The sequence below is a fragment of the Malus domestica genome, chromosome 04, assembly GCF_042453785.1.
Source record: "Malus domestica chromosome 04, GDT2T_hap1".
Classification (NCBI taxonomy): Eukaryota; Viridiplantae; Streptophyta; class Magnoliopsida; order Rosales; family Rosaceae; genus Malus; species Malus domestica.
The window spans coordinates 3,652,797-3,671,976 of record NC_091664.1 but is presented as its reverse complement, the minus strand read 5'-3'; the positions used below and the strand labels follow the sequence as shown (position 1 = coordinate 3,671,976).

The 19,180-nt window shown below is 39.5% G+C and overlaps 1 protein-coding gene and 1 pseudogene across 1 annotated transcript; both read right to left on the bottom strand.

Moving 5' to 3' along the window:
• Window positions 1-3,221: 3,221 nt before the first annotated feature.
• On the bottom strand, window positions 3,222-5,134 carry LOC103443687 (UDP-glycosyltransferase 92A1-like; annotated as a pseudogene).
• Window positions 5,135-6,839: 1,705 nt separating this feature from the next.
• LOC108169224 (UDP-glycosyltransferase 92A1-like) lies at window positions 6,840-8,523 on the bottom strand. Its single transcript, XM_017334186.3, has one exon. It carries the CDS (start codon window positions 8,455-8,457, stop codon window positions 6,934-6,936), a length of 1,524 nt encoding a protein of 507 aa, XP_017189675.2. The 5' UTR covers window positions 8,458-8,523; the 3' UTR covers window positions 6,840-6,933.
• Window positions 8,524-19,180: the final 10,657 nt, after the last annotated feature.

The window sequence follows — 19,180 nt, the reverse complement described above, 5'->3', positions numbered from 1 at the left end:
CACGCGAGAGCAATCCCAGGATGGGTGATCCACTAGGAAGTTCTGCTCGCGTGAGTTCCCATAAATAAAAGCGTGAGGGCGTGGTCGGGGCCCAAAGCGGACAATGTCGTGCTACAGTGGAGTCGAGCCCAGGAAGTGGTGGGGGCCCGGGTCGGGATGTGATAATTTGGTATCAGAGCCCATCCTTGGCCAGAAGTGTGCTGACGAGGACGTCGGGCCCCTAAGGGGGGTGGATTGTGACATTCTACATTACCCAGGGGAGTGTATCCTGTAAGTCTTATATGTATATTCTTATCTCTACCTAGCACGAGGCCATTTGGGAGTTCACTGGCTTAGAATTCCATCGGAATTCCGAAGTTAAGCAAGTTCGCGTGAGAGCAATCCCAAGATGGAACCTGAAGTTAAGCGAGTTCACGCGAGAGCAATCCCAGGATGGGTGACCCACTGGGAAGTTCTGCTCGTGTCAGTTCCCAGAAACAAAACCGTGAGGGCGTGGTCGGGGCCCAAAGCGGACAATATCGTGCTACGGTGAAGTTGAGCCTGAGATGTGGTAGGAGCCCGAGCCGGCATGTGACAATTACACTAACATCCCCTGAGGTTTATCGAGTTTTCACAAAACCCCTTCACATTTGAGACATTACACTAACACCCCTTCATATTTTATTTCACCTTCACATGATCCCTTCAGTCAAAATTCTTCTAATAAATTGATAAGTTTACCCTTATAACTAATTACTCAATCAACGATAAAGAAATCCTTACAATTATATATAGAAAATGAAAATATTAAAAAATAATTTAAACATTAAAAATTGTCACTAAAAATATGTAATGCCTGATAACGGGGTGAAGATCAAACAGATTACTATTGTTGAAGTTCTTCATCACAAAGTGGTGGCTGTGACCCAATTATCTTGCACAAAATACTGAATTCTCTTTGAACCCTAAATTTTTGCACAGTTTAGTTTCTAAACGTTTTACATCTACGTTTAGTTCTACCTTATGTTATACCCACTGCACACTTTGCGTCATATGAAATCATCAACGTAAACGCTTAAACAACGTTCCAAAAGAATCCAACAAAAATTTCAAACAGATTCATCGTGAGAGAGATAGGGAGAGGGAGAGATGAGGTGTAAATGGAGATAACGCCAAATTCAGAGATGTTAGGGTACTAGATTTGACTGCAGCAAATCAAAATCCACAACGCGAAAGTGATGGTCTGAAATGAATCGATCTTGCAACGGCTAAGCGATGCAGAGTGGCTGACCACAAATCTAATTTGACCTACGACGCAAGATCAGCTTTATTTGCTGGATTGTCGACGTCTTCTTGTCCCGTTATATCAGTTTCATCAGTGAGGGATGGTTGCTCTTCATTTTTTAGAGTCTGAATTTGTTGTTGAAGTTGAAGTGGTAGTTTGTGTGGTGGTTTTGGGAAAACACACAAAGGAGGGTCCGATGGTGGCTAGGGTTGCAGACTTGCAATGGAGTCAAATGCAGGAGATTTCATGGGAGTTTTTGGAGTGGTGGTTTTTCTATTTTAATGTTTTATTTATTTTTAATATTTTCTTTCTATATATAATTATAAAGACATTTTTTTATTGTTTACGTAATTAATTATAAGGGTAAAGTTGTCAATTTGTTAGTAGAATTTTGAGTGAATTGGCTATGTGAAAGAGAATTAAAACCTGAAAGGGTGTTAGTGTAATATTTTAAACGTGAGAGGGTTTTGTGAAAACCCAAAAAACCTTAAGGGATGTTAGTGTAATTAACCCGATATTTACTATACACTTTTCTCTCTTAACCTTAAAGTGAAATATTTTTAAGGTGAGAAAAAAAATATACCAAATGGGACGTAAGTTTTATGTATGTAAATATTGGGGTTTGAAGTCCCTTTTTATATACAAACTAAATCTTGTTTTAATATAATAGATATATTTACATTAAGAAGTGAGAGTTAAGTTAAGCTACAAAATAGGCTAATGTATTAATTTGGTATTTTCGTTCATGAGATTCGACATAAGCCCCTCTACTAAAAAGAGTACTACTAGACCGTAATCTCTACTAATTAATAAAACATTCACTGTCAACCAAAATCCTATGAAATTACTAGTTTAACCCTCTAATTAAAACAAAACATGAATAAGAAATATGGGACATAAATATAATTTCATATAACCAAATTTTGCTGTTTTTTTTTTCAAAACCTCACCTACATATAGTCCTAACATATCTCTAAAAAAATAAAAAAAATAAAAAATAAAACTTCTCACTCTCACATTCTCTATCACTCTCTTCCTCTCTCCTTCTATTTCAAAAACAAAAATAAAACATTTTCTCACTCACTTTGTGTGTGCCCATATGCTAGTATTAAATATAAAAGGTTGAATTGTAGGTTGAATAAAGTTTCACTTTAATTCATATAGATTCAATTTTCACAAGTTTAGACATGTAGCATACATAGAAAGCATAATGAGGGCCTTTGTTCAAGTTTCAACCCTACCCTCTTAAGCCATGTGCAGGCTTTTTTGGACTTTGGATGCCATCCCCACAGCCTAACATCTTTTGAAAAAAAAAACCTATCCCTTTGCAAACATATGAATTTTTTAGGATAATACTTCGGTACTCACTAGTGTATATTTTATGTATCCCTCTACCTTGAGTTGGAGCGTTTTACTAGACTTAACTACTCAATTGCATCGATTCTTATCATTCTAGGAGCATTTGATCCACCTTCCTATTGTAAAGCATAGGTTCCACCAGTGCATAATCAAACGAGGTAAGCTCCTACTCCCGACCTTCGAGAGCATTTTCAAGCATTTTCACATTCGAACAGAACCACTTAGCAGCACTTGCCACCGAGAATATGGAGCTTTAAGCACATTCAATTGACTGGTAGTACAACGGTCCCTTATAAAATCTAAGGAATCTTAATGAAACACTATTGATACTGTTCGCTTTTAACATTAAGGACATTTTTACCTTGAAAAGTCATTCCTAGAACTATTCACTTACACATTTATTTTGTCATTTTCATTAAAACAAAAGTTTTTGAGAACTTTTGGTTAGTTTTCCTTAAAACCCAAAGCCTTTTCTGCTTTGGCCCAATAAAAAAATTATCACGTATTATTTGTTTTTATAGTCTAAGAAGGATCAAATAACATATCCATTATTATTATATATATATATATATATATTTTTTTTTTTAAATAGCATATGTGTTATAATATCATTTGACAAAATCATAAATAAGTACACACTAGTGAATACTCAAGTTTATCAGCTCTCAAATGACTTGAAAGTGACAATATTATTCTTTAAATTTCAACACAAAACTAATTAATTAATAAATTACATCTCTAATTGATTTTTACCAAATCTTGTTTCTTTGATAAAAGAGCAGCCACAAAATCCTCCATTGCTTTAACAGAAGACCCCTTCTCCTTTCCTTGATCACCATCATTATCTCTAATTGATCCTCTTATCTTCTTCTTAATCTCACCTGCATTTTTCCTCATCTCCCCTCCCTTCCCACTCTCGTCCATCACCAGATCAATCACCTCCTTCCATCCAATATTACTCTGCACACCCCTTGTCAGCTCCACACTCACACCCATCTCCTCCACCAACATCTTCGAATTATAAGCCTGCTCCGCCGCCAACGGCCACCCCACAATCGGCACGCCCTGGCTCAAGCTCTCCATCACTGAATTCCACCCGCAATGGCTCACAAAAACCCCTGTGGATTTGTGTGACAAAATCTCCAACTGGGGTGCCCAGTTGTGCACTAGCAACCCCTGTTTTCGTTTACTCATTCTTTCCTCAAACCCGTGCGGCAGCCACTCTGCTCTGAACTCACCCTTTAGATCAAACCCCACCGGAGGCCTTATCACCCAAACGAAAGGCTTCCCGCTTTCTTCCAACCCAACAGCCAATTCCATCATTTGGGTTGCCTTGATAGTGTTCTGAGAACCAAATGAGATATAAATGACAGAACACGAACCTTGCGAGTCAAGCCAGTCGAGGCATTTCTTTGCGGAAAAGGCTTTCCCCGCGCGCTGCCTCGAGACCTTTAAGTCCAATATGGATGAGTTTTTTAGTGCATCAGTAGGAATTAGAGGACCAACGCACCAACTTGAACCTTCAAGTTATCCCTCAAGATATCCAATCCCAACGGCTAAATTTCCTCCACGGTATTACACAGGCAACCAAAAGATTTTGTAGAAAGCGAAATCTGGGACTGGAAAAATCTTGACCAAGAGTCTGTACCGTCTGCAGCTCTTACAAACGAACTCAGCTGAGAGATGTGGAACCTGCAGTGTTCCGGGAAGCCGGGGACGGTGAAGTATTCGTTGCTTGCGGAGCGGTGAGGCAGGTTGAGCCAGACTGATGTGTAGGCTGCAAAGCCGTCACTTGTGTTGAAACTCACATTGACAGTGCCTAAGCTATTCGCAAGATCGGTAGCCCATCCGAAGAACACGTCAGAGATCAAACAGAGCGGCGGGCAGCGAGCGGCCTTCCCTTTTGATGATATTGGTGATAAGGCGGCGAGCAGGAGGTTCGAGGCTGAGTGAGGCGGCTAAAGGAGGGTTGATCATTTTGGAGAGGGGGAGGTTCTCTGTGGTTTCTGTGTTAGGGGGGAGGTCGTGGTCTGAGCTGCAGAACGGAAGTTCGGCCAAGTGGATGTTGTGATTGGATGAGGAAAGGAAATGGTGGATTGGAGGGATTTGATGTTGAGAGGGGTGGTGGCGATGGTGATTGAGAAGTTTGTTGACTGTTGGATGTGCTTTGCAAGTGATAGGAATGGTATGATATGGCCTTGAGCCATAAATGGCAGCATTACTATATGCTCTTTCTCAAATCCCCCTTTTTTTTCTGATAATTTTTTGAATGACCTATAATGGTGAGAAAGAGGGAGAAGAAGAATAATTATTTTCCAGTCTTTGATAGTCTTTGATAGTCCGGACTACTGGGTACTTCAACTTTTTTATCAATTACATTGGCATTTGAAAAAAATTGTCATTTCTTTAATTTTTCATACTACTAAGTAGAGAGTAGTGACAAATTTGAGGATTTTAACAAATCGTCGGTGCCAACTCTGTATTCTGTGAAATTCTGATGGTTACCGACATTGCCACATTTGAAGTTGGAGTTTGGAGAATACTAAAAGCCAATGCATCACCCGACCCGATACATTTCTTTGCCTAATTAGGTTTGTTGTATAAACAAAAGAGGTTGCCTAATTAGGTTTGTTGTATAAACAAAAGAGGATGTCACGTTGAAACAAATTATGTATTTTGTTTCTTCCTCTTGTTTTTTTTCCCTTATGGTTTGTAGTTCAGTTATGCATCAATATTATGCATGCTTTTGCATTTCTCAGGTTGCGTAGCGTACGTTACAATTTGAAACATTTTGCATTTCTCAGGTTATGTATCAATATTCCCGTACCAACATTACAAAACATTGTACCAAAAAATATGAGGTGGTGGAGAGTTCATAAAAAGTCTCACTTTAAAAGAGTCTCCTTAGCATTTCTGTCTCCAAAAACATTGTAGAATTATAGGTGACAACTTCTCGAAATGAATACTTCATCTTCTACCTTCAGCGTCACAATTTGAAACTATTTCTCTAAATGTCTTGAATCTAGTAAGTTGTTCCCCTTAAAAAATTAATATATCTACTTCTACAAAAGCAAGAAATGAACTTTCTATACCGTCTCATTATTTAGCATTTAAGGGTATCATGGAACCATGAATTTCGGACCACAAGATCGAGCTGGTCGGAATGACTGATATCTCATAAGCTCCGGAGCGAACCTCTCGATGTGAAGTGAATTGACGGCAACGAACTATCGGAGCAAGTCACTTCGAAAAGTCTCAGATCGTGTTAATGGATGGGCAGAGTAGTTTTAACCGCCGGATAGCTAGAAAAGAGGTGCTTATTAATGAGGTAACATCGTCACTGCCAAACATATGTCTTGCTTTAAACTGCTAGTAAATTTATATAAAGACCAAGGACGATTGCTCACACAGTTCTGGTGGAAAAAAAAGGGGGCAATTAGCTGGAATACACTATTCTAATAGGATACTGTGGCAGTGATGGAGTGGCTAATCAAGAGGATGATATGAAGAGCACCTAAGGTTATTCTAATAGGTTGAATAAATTTCCACTTTAATTCATATAGCTTCAATTTTCACAAGTTGACATGCAGCATGCACATGAAAGCGTAATGAGGGCATTTGTTCCAAGTTTCAACCCTACCCTCTTAGCCAGGTGCAGGCTTTTTTGGACTTTGGATGTCATCCCCACAGCCTAACATATTTTGAAACAAAACCTATCGCTTCGCAAACATATAAATTTCTTAAAGGATAATACTTCGGTACTTACTAGTGTATATTTTATGTATCCCTCTCGTTTGAGTTGGAGCGTTTTACTAGATTTAGCTACTCAGTTGCATCGATTCTTATCTTTCCAGGAGCATTCAATCCACCTTCCTATTGTAAAGTATAGGTTCCACCAGTGCATAATCAAACGAGGTAAGCTCCTACTCCCTTGGCTTTCGAGAACATTTTCAAGCATTTTCGCTTTGGGAGAGAACCATTGAGCAGCACTTGCCACCAAGAATATGGAGCTTTAAGCTCATTCAATTGACTGGTAGTACAACGGTCCCTTATAAATTTTAAGGCCATTTCCGCTTTAGCCCAATAAAAAAACGTATTATTTGTTTTTATAGTCTAAGAAAGATCAAATGACATATCCATTATTTCATTTTTTTTTAAATAGCATATGTATTATAATATCATTCAACAAAATTAGAAATAAGTACTCACTAGTCAATACTCAAGTATCATCAGCTCTCAATTGACTTGAAAGCGACAATATTATTCTTTAAATTTCAACGCAAAAACTAATTAATTAATAAATTACATCTCTAATTGATTTTTGCCAAATCTTGTTTCTTTGATAAAAGAGCAGCCACAAAATCCTCCATTGACTTAACAGAAGACCCCTTCTCCTTTCCTTGATCACCATCATTATCTCTAATTGATCCTCTTATCTTCTTCTTAATCTCACCTGCATTTTTCCTCATCTCCCCTCCGTTCCCACTCTCGTCCATCACCAGATCAATCACCTCCTTCACCTCCTTCCATCCAATATTACTCTGCACACCCCTTGTCAGCTCCACACTCACACCCATCTCCTCCACCAACATCTTCGAATTATAAGCCTGCTCCCCCGCCAACGGCCACCCAACAATCGGCACGCCCTGGCTCAAGCTCTCCATCACTGAATTCCACCCGCAATGGCTCACAAAAAAGCCAGTGGATTTGTGTGATAAAATCTCCAACTGGGGTGCCCAGTTGTGCACTAGCAACCCCTGTTTTCGTTTACTCATTCTTTCCTCAAACCCGTTAGGCAGCCACTCTGCTTTGAACTCTCCCTTCAGATCAAACCCCACCGGAGGCCTTATCACCCAAACGAAAGGTTTTCCGCTTTCTTCCAACCCAACAGCCAATTCCATCATTTGGGTTGCACTGATTGTGTTCTGAGAACCAAATGAGATGTAAATTACAGAATTCGAACCTTGCGAGTCAAGCCACTCGAGGCATTTCTCTGCGGAAAAGCCCATTTCTTTTCCGGTGCGCTGCCTCGAGACCTTTAAGTCCAATGCGGATGAGTTTTTGAGTGCATCATTAGGTACTAGAGGACCAATGCACCAAACCGGAAGCTTCAAGTTATCCCTCAAGATATCCAATCCCAACGGCTCAATTTCCTCCACAGTATTACACAGCCAACCAAATGATTTTGTAGAACCCGAAATCTGGGGCTGGAAAAATTTTGACCAAGATTCTGTACCGTCTGCAGCTCTTACAAACGGATTCAGCTGAGAGATGTGGAACCTGCCGTGTTCCGGGAAGCCGGGGACGGTGAAGTATTCGCTGCTTGCGGAGCGATGAGGGAGGTTGAGCCAGATTGATGTGTAGGCTGCAGTGCCGTAAGCCCCGCCTGTGGTGAAACTCACATTGACAGTGCCTAAGCTGTTTGCAAGATCGGTAGCCCATCCGAAGAATACGTCCGAGATCAAACAGAGCGGCGGGCGGCCTTCCCTTTTGATGATATCAGTGATAAGGCGTCGAGCAGGAGGTTCGAGGCTGAGTGAGGCGACTAAAAAGTTGATCATTTTGGAGAGGGGGAGGTTCTCTGTGGTCTCTGTGTTAGGGGGGAGGTCGTGGTCTGAGCTGCAGAAGGGAAGTTCGGCCAAGTGGATGTTGTTGTGATTGGATGAGGCGGAGGAAATGGTGGATTGGAGGGATTTGATGTTGAGAGGGGTGGTGGCGATGGTGATTGAGAAGTTTGTTGACTGCTGGATTTGCTTTGCAAGTGATAGGAATGGTATGATATGGCCTTGAGCCATGAATGGCAGCATTACTATATGCTCTTTCTCAAATCCCATCCTTTCTTTTTTTTTTTTTTTGATGATTTTATCAATGATCTGTAATGGTGAGGAGTAGGAAGAAGAAGAACAATTATTTTCCGTCTTAAGTAGACACTGGCAGTTGAGAAACACTGATATTTCTTTATTTTTTCTAAAGATTTTTTTAGATATAGACCCTTGAAACTTCTATTTTTCAAATAAAAACCCAACTAAATTTAAACATTCAAATAAAACCTAAATTTCAAATAACCTACCATGTAGACAAATATATAACTAACTATTACAATTCATTTGCAACTTATGCCACAAAATCCTAATTTGGTCAATAAATGTTATTACTCACCCTAATTATGATGAGCAATTAAATCCATATGGATATTTTACCTTTCTTGTGTCATAAATATTAGCAACATAAATAAATTAATTTACCGAATTAAAAAAAAAAAAGACATATCTTGTATGCAAAAAATAATATTGTTTGAATCATGTAATTACCTACAAACAAATTAATTTACCTACTTAAAAAATATTATACTAATTTACCTGCATTTTGAATCATGTAATTACCTACATACAAATATTATACTAATTTACCTACTTATAAAATATTATACTAATTTACCTACATTTAAATTAACTTACCTACTTATTAATATTATACTAATTTACCTACATTGAAATTAATTTACCTATTCAAAAAAAATAAAAAATTAGTGATTAGATAATGTTCGAATGTTGTGGGTTTGTGCTTGTAGGCAATTAAATAAACTTTTAATCTAATGCACATAAATCATGTGGGTAAATTAGACCATTTTGGAAGTAAATTAGACCTTTAAATTTTGGTTTGATGGAGTAGGTAAATTAGACTATTTTGTAAGTAAAAATTGTGTGGAACATATAGCTTTTGTTTTGTGTATTAGAGATTGGAGTATTAGCCGAAGCTGTTTTAGATTTATTGTTGTGTTGGTAGGTAAATTAACTTATATATTTATTGCACAAAATTATGAAATTAGTATTATTATTATTCAATTGGCACGTTATAACAATTTGAAAGTTAATACATTGAATATACAATACAACAACAACAAAGCCTTTTCCCACTAAGTGGGGTCGGCTAACATTGAATATACAATGAATGGCATAAATTATTTTGTAAAATATATAAAATTAATTAAATGGATATAACAAGTAACTGGTCCAAAAACCCCATCCAAGTATTAATAGGGATAGTGTCACAGCCAGTCCCGAGATTTTCTTATTAAGGACGTGAAATGTCGGATTTGACCTTAGCATGGGCTAAGGTAAGTGTGTGTGACATTATTTGGATTATTTCTATATAAGTTTTGGATTTAAATTTTAGTTTTATAAAATTTTGGTTAGGGAATTAGATGATGGAGGGTGAGGATTTGATGTTGGACCATCTAAACCCCTGCCCTCTCTCTCTTCCCGTAGCACTCTCTCTCTCTCCTCCCTCACGGCTTCCTCTCTCTCTCTCTCTCTCTCACTCCCAAAGTGTACGGACAAGACCCAAAACCATCCAAAACTCAATGGGTCGAAGCAACCAAGGTAAGATTCTTCATCCTTGTGATGCTCTGAGTTGTTTTATGCTAGTTTTAGGACGTGGAACCTTCGATATCACGTGAACCCGAACCCTTCATTTTTTGTCACTGTTCATGCACACGTGAAATGTTGTGTTTCAGGGAATTCTAAGCTTATAGTGAGCTTAGTGAGGTCCCAAGGAAGCTCGGAGTGCTTCGTTTGAAGGTTTTGGACGTCGGGATCACTAGGTTCGATTTTGGCCGGTTTTGCTTGGAATTTTCCGGTGAGATTTAGTTGTTTTTGGAGCTTAAAAGTAGTGTATCGTGATTCTACATGTTTGGGGCTTCATTTTGATATAAAATACGAAGAAAATGGGTGAGAAACGAAGGAGAACAAGGAGTTTCAAAGTTGGCCGGAAACCAGCCGCCGGAAAGTTCAGTCCGGCGAGCCAAGGTTAGGGATGATGCGCGTGGGGGCGCGTGTCCCCGTGCCTATCCTAACACGTGGGGGCGCGTGCGGCCTCCAAAAATTTATCTAACAATTTCTCGACGTCCATGACGTCGAGTAGGTCGATGTGGTATATTCATATACCTAAATTGAGCATCGTATGAGAAGTTATTTCGAATTGTTGGTTATGTGTTTAAATTAACATTTTTATAGTTGTTTCGCATATAGGTGACACCTATCCCGAGGACGAGCACATCCAGGGACGTCACGGGGGTTACGACCCATCGACTTACCAGTGAGTGGGCAGTTTTGTTTTCGTATTACCTATATACTACTATTTTTCCTAGGAAATGCGTTTATTTGCAAATTATGATTTAAATTGCCATGCATGCAATTGTTGAGATATTTGGTTTGATAAGTGATGCGTTTATATGTGAATTGACGCGGTGGACGCACAGGTGAGTTTTTATATTATTTAGATGGATTATTTTATGTGAATTGCATTGAAAGCTCATAACCTGCACCCTAGGTGTTAGTGCTTATATTATTATTCACCACACCGCACGCTCGTCTTGGATCTAGTAGGTGGATGTCGTACAGACCATGTGAGGGTTCCGACATGCTAGTCGTATAGACCACTAGATGTGATTCCGACTAGTGAGTGACCTTAGTTATGCGCGCCGATGATTGATGAGAGAAGCACTAGAGCGTATTTATACACCTTTCATCGTACAGACTACCATATGTAGTTCCGAGTGACGTGCAAAGTTGGGCCGTATAGGTCACTGTGGTGACTCCAGCTAAGTGGGATGTTGAGCTTTAGAATCAGCCGTACAGGACCACTGTAGGGTCTCCGGTTGATTTATTATTTCACCTGATTGATATTGATGCATTCTGATTATATTTTGGCATGGCATGGCATATCCTTTCTGAGATGTTATGTTGATGGATGTGAGCTGAGTTTTGATGATATATATATATATATGTCTATATACTATTTTCTGGGAAAGTATACAGGTTTTACGGTGAGGGGTTAGAAATGTCTTAAATGAAATGTTTTGGAAAATCTTTGGTTTTACTGACCCACTCATCTTTGTTTTGCACCCCTCCAGGTTCTAGTTAGCAGTTGGTGGCTCTCGAGGTCTTTTTCGGCATTCTGACATACGCTCTACATGTAGGACTCACCTGCGGGTGTTGTACTTTTTATTATGGTCCTACTTGACTGCACTTAGACCTATGCTCTGAATTTATGTGTTTTACCTTATAACTCATCCTTTTATTCTAGTAGGTTGTTACTACTAGAGATTGGTTTAAATTCCTTCTTATTTCTGTTATTGATTTGCTTCCGTGTCGCACTTTTGGTTACGTCACGCTCACGTGACGGCTAGCACGCCTTGATTACCTCGCCTATGAGAAGTACGTCCCTGGCCTGGCTGATTGGACGACCTAGATGATCCTGCACCACCAACAGCAACTTCCCCCTGACAAGGCTGACCTCCCTGATGCCACTGAGATCCACCAGCTGGCATGGATGAATAAGAAGAATAACCCCCAAAGTCCTGGGAATACCCCGTCTGAGGATAAGGCTCCTGGGGATACTAATAAGGTCTCTGGGAGCATACGGAGCAGCATCCCCCTGGTAATGGTAGGCACCACCATGACCCGACTGGCCATAACTGCCTGGTCCAAAGCTCTGCTGAATCGGCGCTGGAGGTGGCATAGTGGTCTGCTGTGGTCTCTGCTGACCCTGGGGACACTGAGAAGCCCGATGTCTCATTTGCCCACAAGTAAAACAAGCACCACCACCTCTTCTGCACTCACCATGATGACAAAAATTACAACGGCGGCACCACGGAGCGCCAGAACCAACAGCCCCACCAGAATCCCTCTGCCTTTGAAATCTGGGCCCACCAGAAAATCTTCCACCACCTCTCATCAGGCCAGTAATACTATATCCACCACTAGAAGAACTCGAACTCGCTCCACTCTTCTTAAAATTCTGCGTCTTGCGAGGTTCCGGAATAGAGATAACCTTACCTTTATCATCCTTCTTCTGACCATCATTCTTGTCCTCGTCATCCTCACTATCACTGGGAAGGTTATCAGAGTCCTCCATCCTAACCAAAATCTCGAAAAACTCATGGTAATCGGCGCAGGGAAGTGCACTGGCAAAAGTCCGCCACTTTCTCTTAGTTCCTAACTTGAAACGTCGAAGCATCTCTCCCTGATTACCAGCTGTATCAGGGTCATAGCGAGACAAATCAGTAAACTTTCTATAGTACTCATGAGCTGTCATATTCCTCTGTTTCAACCGAGTAAATTCCTGTTTCTTACGATCAATATACTCTGGAGGGACAAATCTTTTCTTGAAATTATCTTCAAATACCTCCCAATCAGATGCCATAGCTGGGGACATAAAATGCGTCTGATTCCTCCACCAACCTGCCAGCTCTCGACCCAAAAACCAGGTAGTGGTCTCAACCCACCTATCAGCCGGAAAGTTCCCCTGACTTTGCATCACCTGAAACGTCTTTTCAATATGATCTAGCCATTTCTCTGCCTCCTCGTGACCCTCATCACCCATAAAACGATCTAATTTCAGATTGTACATGGTCTCCAAGGGTGTCCTCTGAGGAGGGGGAGGAGGACGAATTACATTCTGAAAAGCCTGAGCCATTGTTTCCCCCAACTGAGTGATATCCGGGAAATTAGGTTCAGGAGTACGGCGGGACTCCCTACGCTCTCTATGAGGCGGCATAATTCTGACAGAAAACATCAAAAGATCATTAAAGCATTAACAATTATACAGGACTGCAACCTAGGCTCTGATACCAAACTGACACACCCCGATCCAGAGGATCAAGGCGTGCTGGCCGTCACGTGAGTGTGACGTAACCAAAAGTGCGACACGGAAGCAAATCAATAACAGAAATAATAAGGAATTTAAACCAATCTCTAGTAGTAACAACCTACTAGAATAAAAGGATGAGTTATAAGGTAAAACACATAAATTCAGAGCATAGGTCTAAGTGCAGTCAAGTAGGACCATAATAAAAAGTACAACACCCGCAGGTGAGTCCTACATGTAGAGCGTATGTCAGAATGCCGAAAAAGACCTCGAGAGCCACCAACTGCTAACTAGAACCTAGAGGAGCGCAAAACAAAGATGAGTGGGTCAGTAAAACCAAAGATTTTCCAAAACATTTCATTTAAAACATTTCTAACCCCTCACCGTAAAACCTGTATACTTTCCTAGAAAATAGTGTGTGTATATATATATATATATATATATATATATATATATCATCAAAACTCAGCTCACATCCATCAACATAACATCTCAGAAAGGATATGTCATGCCATGCCAAAATATAATCAGAATGCATCAATATCAATCAGGTGAAATAATAAATCAACCGGAGACCCTACAGTGGTCCTGTAAGGCTGATTCTAAAGCTCAACATCTCACTCAGCCGGAGTCACCACAGTGACCTATACGGCCCAACTCTGCACGTCACTCGGAACTACATATGGTAGTCTGTACGATGAAAGGTGTATAAATACGCTCTAGTGCTTCTCTCATCAATCATCGGCGAACATAACTAAGGTCACCCACTAGTCGGAATCAGATCTAGTGGTCTATACGACTAGCATGTCGGAACCCTCACATGGTCTGTACGACATCCACCTACTTGGATCCAAGACGAGCGTGTTGTGTGGTGAATAATAATATAAGCACTAACACCTAGGGTGCAGGTTATGAGCTTTCAATGCAATTCACATAAAATAACTCATCTAAATAATATAAAAACTCACATGTGCGTCCACCGCGTCAATTCACATATAAACGCATCACTTATCAAACCAAATATCTCAACAATTGCATGCATGGCAATTTAAATCATAATTTTCAAATAAACGCATTTCCTGGGAAAAACAGTACTATATAGGTAATACGAAAACAAAACTGCCCACTCACTGGTAAGTCGATGGGTCGTAACCCCCGTGACGTCCCTGGATGCGCTCGTCCTCGGGATAGGTGTCACCTATATGCGAAACAACTATAAAAACGTTAATTTAAACACATAACCAACAATTCGAAATAACTTCTCATACGATGCTCAATTTGGGTATATGAATATACCACATCGACCTACTCGACGTCACGGACGTCGAGAAATTTTTAGATAAATTTTTGGAGGCCGCACGCTCCGGGACAGGCACGGGGACACGCGCCCCCACGCGCATCATCCCTAACCTTGGCTCGCCGGACTGAACTTTCCGGCGGCCGATTTCCGGCCAACTTTGAAACTCCTTGTTCTCCTTCGTTTCTCACCCATTTTCTTCGTATTTTATATCAAAATGAAGCCCCAAACATGTAAAATCACGATACACTACTTTTAAGCTCCAAAAACAACTAAATCTCACCGGAAAATTCCAAGAAAAACCGGCCAAAATCGAACCTAGTGATCCCGACGTCCAAAACCTTCAAACGAAGCACTCCGAGCTTCCTTGGGACATCACTAAGCTCACTATAAGCTTAGAATTCCCTGAAACACAACATTTCACGTGTGCATGAACAGTGACAAAAAATGAGGGGTTCGGGTTCACGTGATATCGAAGGTTCCACGTCCTAAAACTAGCATCAAACAACTCAGAGCATCACAAGGATGAAGAATCTTACCTTGGTTGCTTCGATCCACTGAGTTTTGGATGGTTTTGGGTCTCGTCCGTACACTTCGGGAGTGAGAGAGAGAGAGAGGAAGCCGTGAGGGAGGAGAGAGAGAGAGTGCTACGAGAAGAGAGAGAGTGCAGGGGTTTAGATGGTCCAACATTAAATCCTCACCCTCCATCATCTAATTCCCTAACCAAAATTTTATAAAACTAAAATTTAAATCCAAAACTTATATAGAAATAATCCAAATAATGTCACACACACTTACCTTAGCCCGCGCTAAGGTCAAATCCGACATTTCATGTCCTTAATAAGAAAATCTCGGGACGAGCTGTGACAGATAGTTTAGGCATTCGGAAAATACACAATTTAAAAAGTCAAACTTAATTAAAGAATTTGTTTAGTTGGAGGCTAGTCAATGGGTTTTATTCAAGAAAACAAAAAAAGATGAGTTTTAGTAGAGGAAAATATAGTTTCAAAGGTAATATCAAAATTTCAGTTTTTCTAACTACTGAAGTAGACGGTAATGAAAACATTGAGGATTTTAACAAATCGTCGATGGGAATTAAAACAAAAATTGGGTTAAGAAGGACCGACGTGAAGGAAATTATTGAGAAAATATCTTTTCATATATATCAAATAATAAGCTTACACTTGGTATTTATACAATGGCATAGCGCGCACACACTTGTGCTGCCAACTCATCCTAACTACATAAAAAACTAAGCCTAACTAATCACACCACTATCAACAGATTACAACAGAATTAATCAAGACTAAGTTTTATCTTTTACAAGAGAATTGTCCTTAATAGAAATGCCTTCACAATGCCAACTCTGGATCGCGATCCGTGGAGGAAATGCCTTCACAATGCCCACGCTGTATCCTGTGAAATTCTTGTAGTGTCTGACATTGCCACATTTGAAGTTGAAGTTCGGAGAATGGTAAAAGTCAATGCACCAGAGCCGATACACTTCTTTGCCTCATTAGGTTTGATGTATAAGCGGAAGAGGAAGGTTGCAACGTTGAAACAATATCATGCATGCTTTTGCATTTCTAAGGCTGCGTTGCGTACGTCGAGACTGAGAGGAAGTCCCTTTCTCAGAATACTAAAAAGACTCTCAAAAGTGAGACTCTACATGTACTCTCTATTACCTCATAATTTTGGCACAATTCCCGTACTAACATTATAAAACATTGTGCAAAAAATATGAGGTGGCAAAAAGTCCTACTTTGAGAGAGTCTCTTTAGCATTTCTCTCTCTAAAAACATTGTGGAATTAGAGGTGATAACTTTTCCGAATAAATACTACATCTTCTACCTTCAACGTCACAATTTGAAAATAGTTCTCTAAATATCTCCAATCTAGTAAGTTTTCCGCTCAAAAAAATTAATATATCTACCTCTACAAATGCAAAAGATGAACTTTCTACACCGTCTCACTGTTTAGCATTGAAGGGTATATGGGATCATGAATTTCGGACCATCGGATCAAGCTGATCGGAATGACTGCCATATCACATACGCTCTGGAATGAACCTCTCGGAAAATGGCAGCAACGAACTACCACTGCAAGTCACTTCGATAAGTCCCAGATCATGTTAACGGATGGGCATGGTAGTTTTTATCGCGGGCTAGAGAAGAGGTGCTTATTAAAGAGGTAGCATCGTCACTACCAAACAATTTTGCTGGTAATAAATTTATATATAGAGTTAGAACAATTGCTCCTGCAATTCTTATGGATAAACTAAAAAAAACCTCACTAAAAACTACACTGGGCATATTCATTCAATAGCAAAAATAGACACAGTTATGCCAAAATTTGGAGGTTAACAAAGGTCACTGTGGTTTGGTGGGCTCAGGGTAAAAGCAATAGAAATCTAACAACACGGATTAGATTAAGTGGGTCACTCTAAAAAACTTGGTTACGTTCATTGAGATGCCGTATATATTGAATAAAGGTTACAAAAAGCGTTAGGAAATAGTCTTTTTTTTCTTCTCTTTCGTGTCCAACCATTTATAAAAAGTACGCATCCCTCTTATATAAGCCCTTGGTGAACCAAAAGCCCTGGGTTCAAGTGTTTAATCGCCTCAGCATATTCACTCACGTATACCAAACGAGGCCCAAAGATGCCAGCTTTACAGTTGCATGGAGTGGACATGAATCAAGTAATGCCCTTTTTATTAAATTAGAGTGAGTTGAAGGGAAAGAGGGAGAGAGTGCCCAATTGGTTTGGGATAACAACTTTTTGAGAAAACTATTCATGTTAATTAGCTGTAAAACAAAATAGTTCAGCATTTTATGTATTGGAAAGGGATCCTCGGATCCCTTTCTACCTAATCAACCTAGTTCGGAATCTGAATTGTTGAAATTTGATCAAATGGTTACAGTTATTATCACTTTTAGGGTTTCTCTATTGTTCTTTGTTTTTGCTGCATCTGGACCTAAGTTTGTGTGGGTCTCCCATTGTATCTTAGGTTGTAATTCTCCTATTGCTTGAGCCTTTTTACTCTTTTATTATATCTGTCTTTGCTTTTTAAGGGTTTTGTATTTTGTTTGGACTTAGTCCATCAGTCACATTTGTAATTCTCCCCTTATCTTAACTAAGTTTGTTTTCTTACAAAAAAAAAAAAAAAAAAAAAAGATCCACTTTAATTCATATAGCTTCAATTTTCACAAGTTTTTTTTTTAAGTACTTTTTATTACAAAATAAATTTTTTTTACAGACAGACAAAGCCCAAAGCTAACATATTAACATAAATAAAGGGGGCCAAAACAGAACAACACACTACAAGAGGTAAGATACAATTAGGCCGAAAAAGCAAAACACGAACACCGAGCCTAGAAATTTCTACCGTTTCCTCCGCAGCCAAAGATCATCCCAATCTGTCCAATTCCTCTTCCACAGCCAAGCAACACCTCACCAAATGTCACATCCAACTCCAATCTGTTTCCGAAGCACAGTCATAAAGTAAGGATAGCCATCAACCAAACGAGAGAAGCCAACTATCAAGATAAGTCCGTGGAGATCCACGAACGTGTTCGAAACACTCGAGCCAGTGAAATAACTAGAGCTCTACACACAATCTCAGTAGGTTGTATGACTGAAAATCGGAATATGGATGAACACAAAGGATAGATACTGTCTGGAAAAGAGAAGCAGGACATATAAGTATAACAACCAAGGTGAAAAAATAGTAAAAGCAAGGAAAAAATACAAGAAGGAAAGAAAGGGGAGGACGGCAACCGACCTCGGCCAAAGTTAGGATCCTCGCCACCAGTTTTGCTCAATTTAGAGGCCTCACACAAAGGGATGAGAAAAAATCCCTAAAACCGAGAAAGACTCTCACTAGAGAGGGAAAACTATTCCAATCAATTTTCACAAATTTAGACATGTAGCTCACACGTATTTTTAGAGAATCATCAAACTTGAGATGTTACACTAATAACAAAAGGAAAATGTTAAAAAGATTAAATGTTTTCGATTATTTTTTTGTAGATTTCATAATATGACAGATGGTTGAACTCTTTTTGTAAAAAAAATTTCTTTTCAATTTGGCCACAAAGTCCATCCCATTCCAGCATTGTTATCATAGAAAGTGACTTTCAGGAAAATTTATTGATAAACAAGAAAGAGTTCAACTATTAATCGCCACATCATATTTTTTACAAAAGATAATCTAAAAAGTTAATCTCTCTATTATCACTCATAAAGAAAAAGAAGATGTTATTAACAAACAACAAAACCTTATCTTATTAAGTGGTGTCACCCGCATGAATCCTTCGTTTTTTAGCAAAGTCTTCGGTTAGCGCTTTTTATTTTTTATTTTTTTATTTTTTTTTGTATGGGACAGAACCCTAAATCAAAGACAGAATATATGGAGTGCAAGTTCAGTGCAAATGGAGGCCAAAACGAGTTAGGGGTGAGGATCGGAGATCAAGAAATACCAAAGAGCGACCGTTTTCGTTACCTAGAATCTATCTTGCAAAAGAACGGAGAATTAGATGGAGATCTCAACCATAGAATACAAGCTGGATGGATGAAGTGGAAGAGTGCATCCGGCGTGTTGTGTGACCGC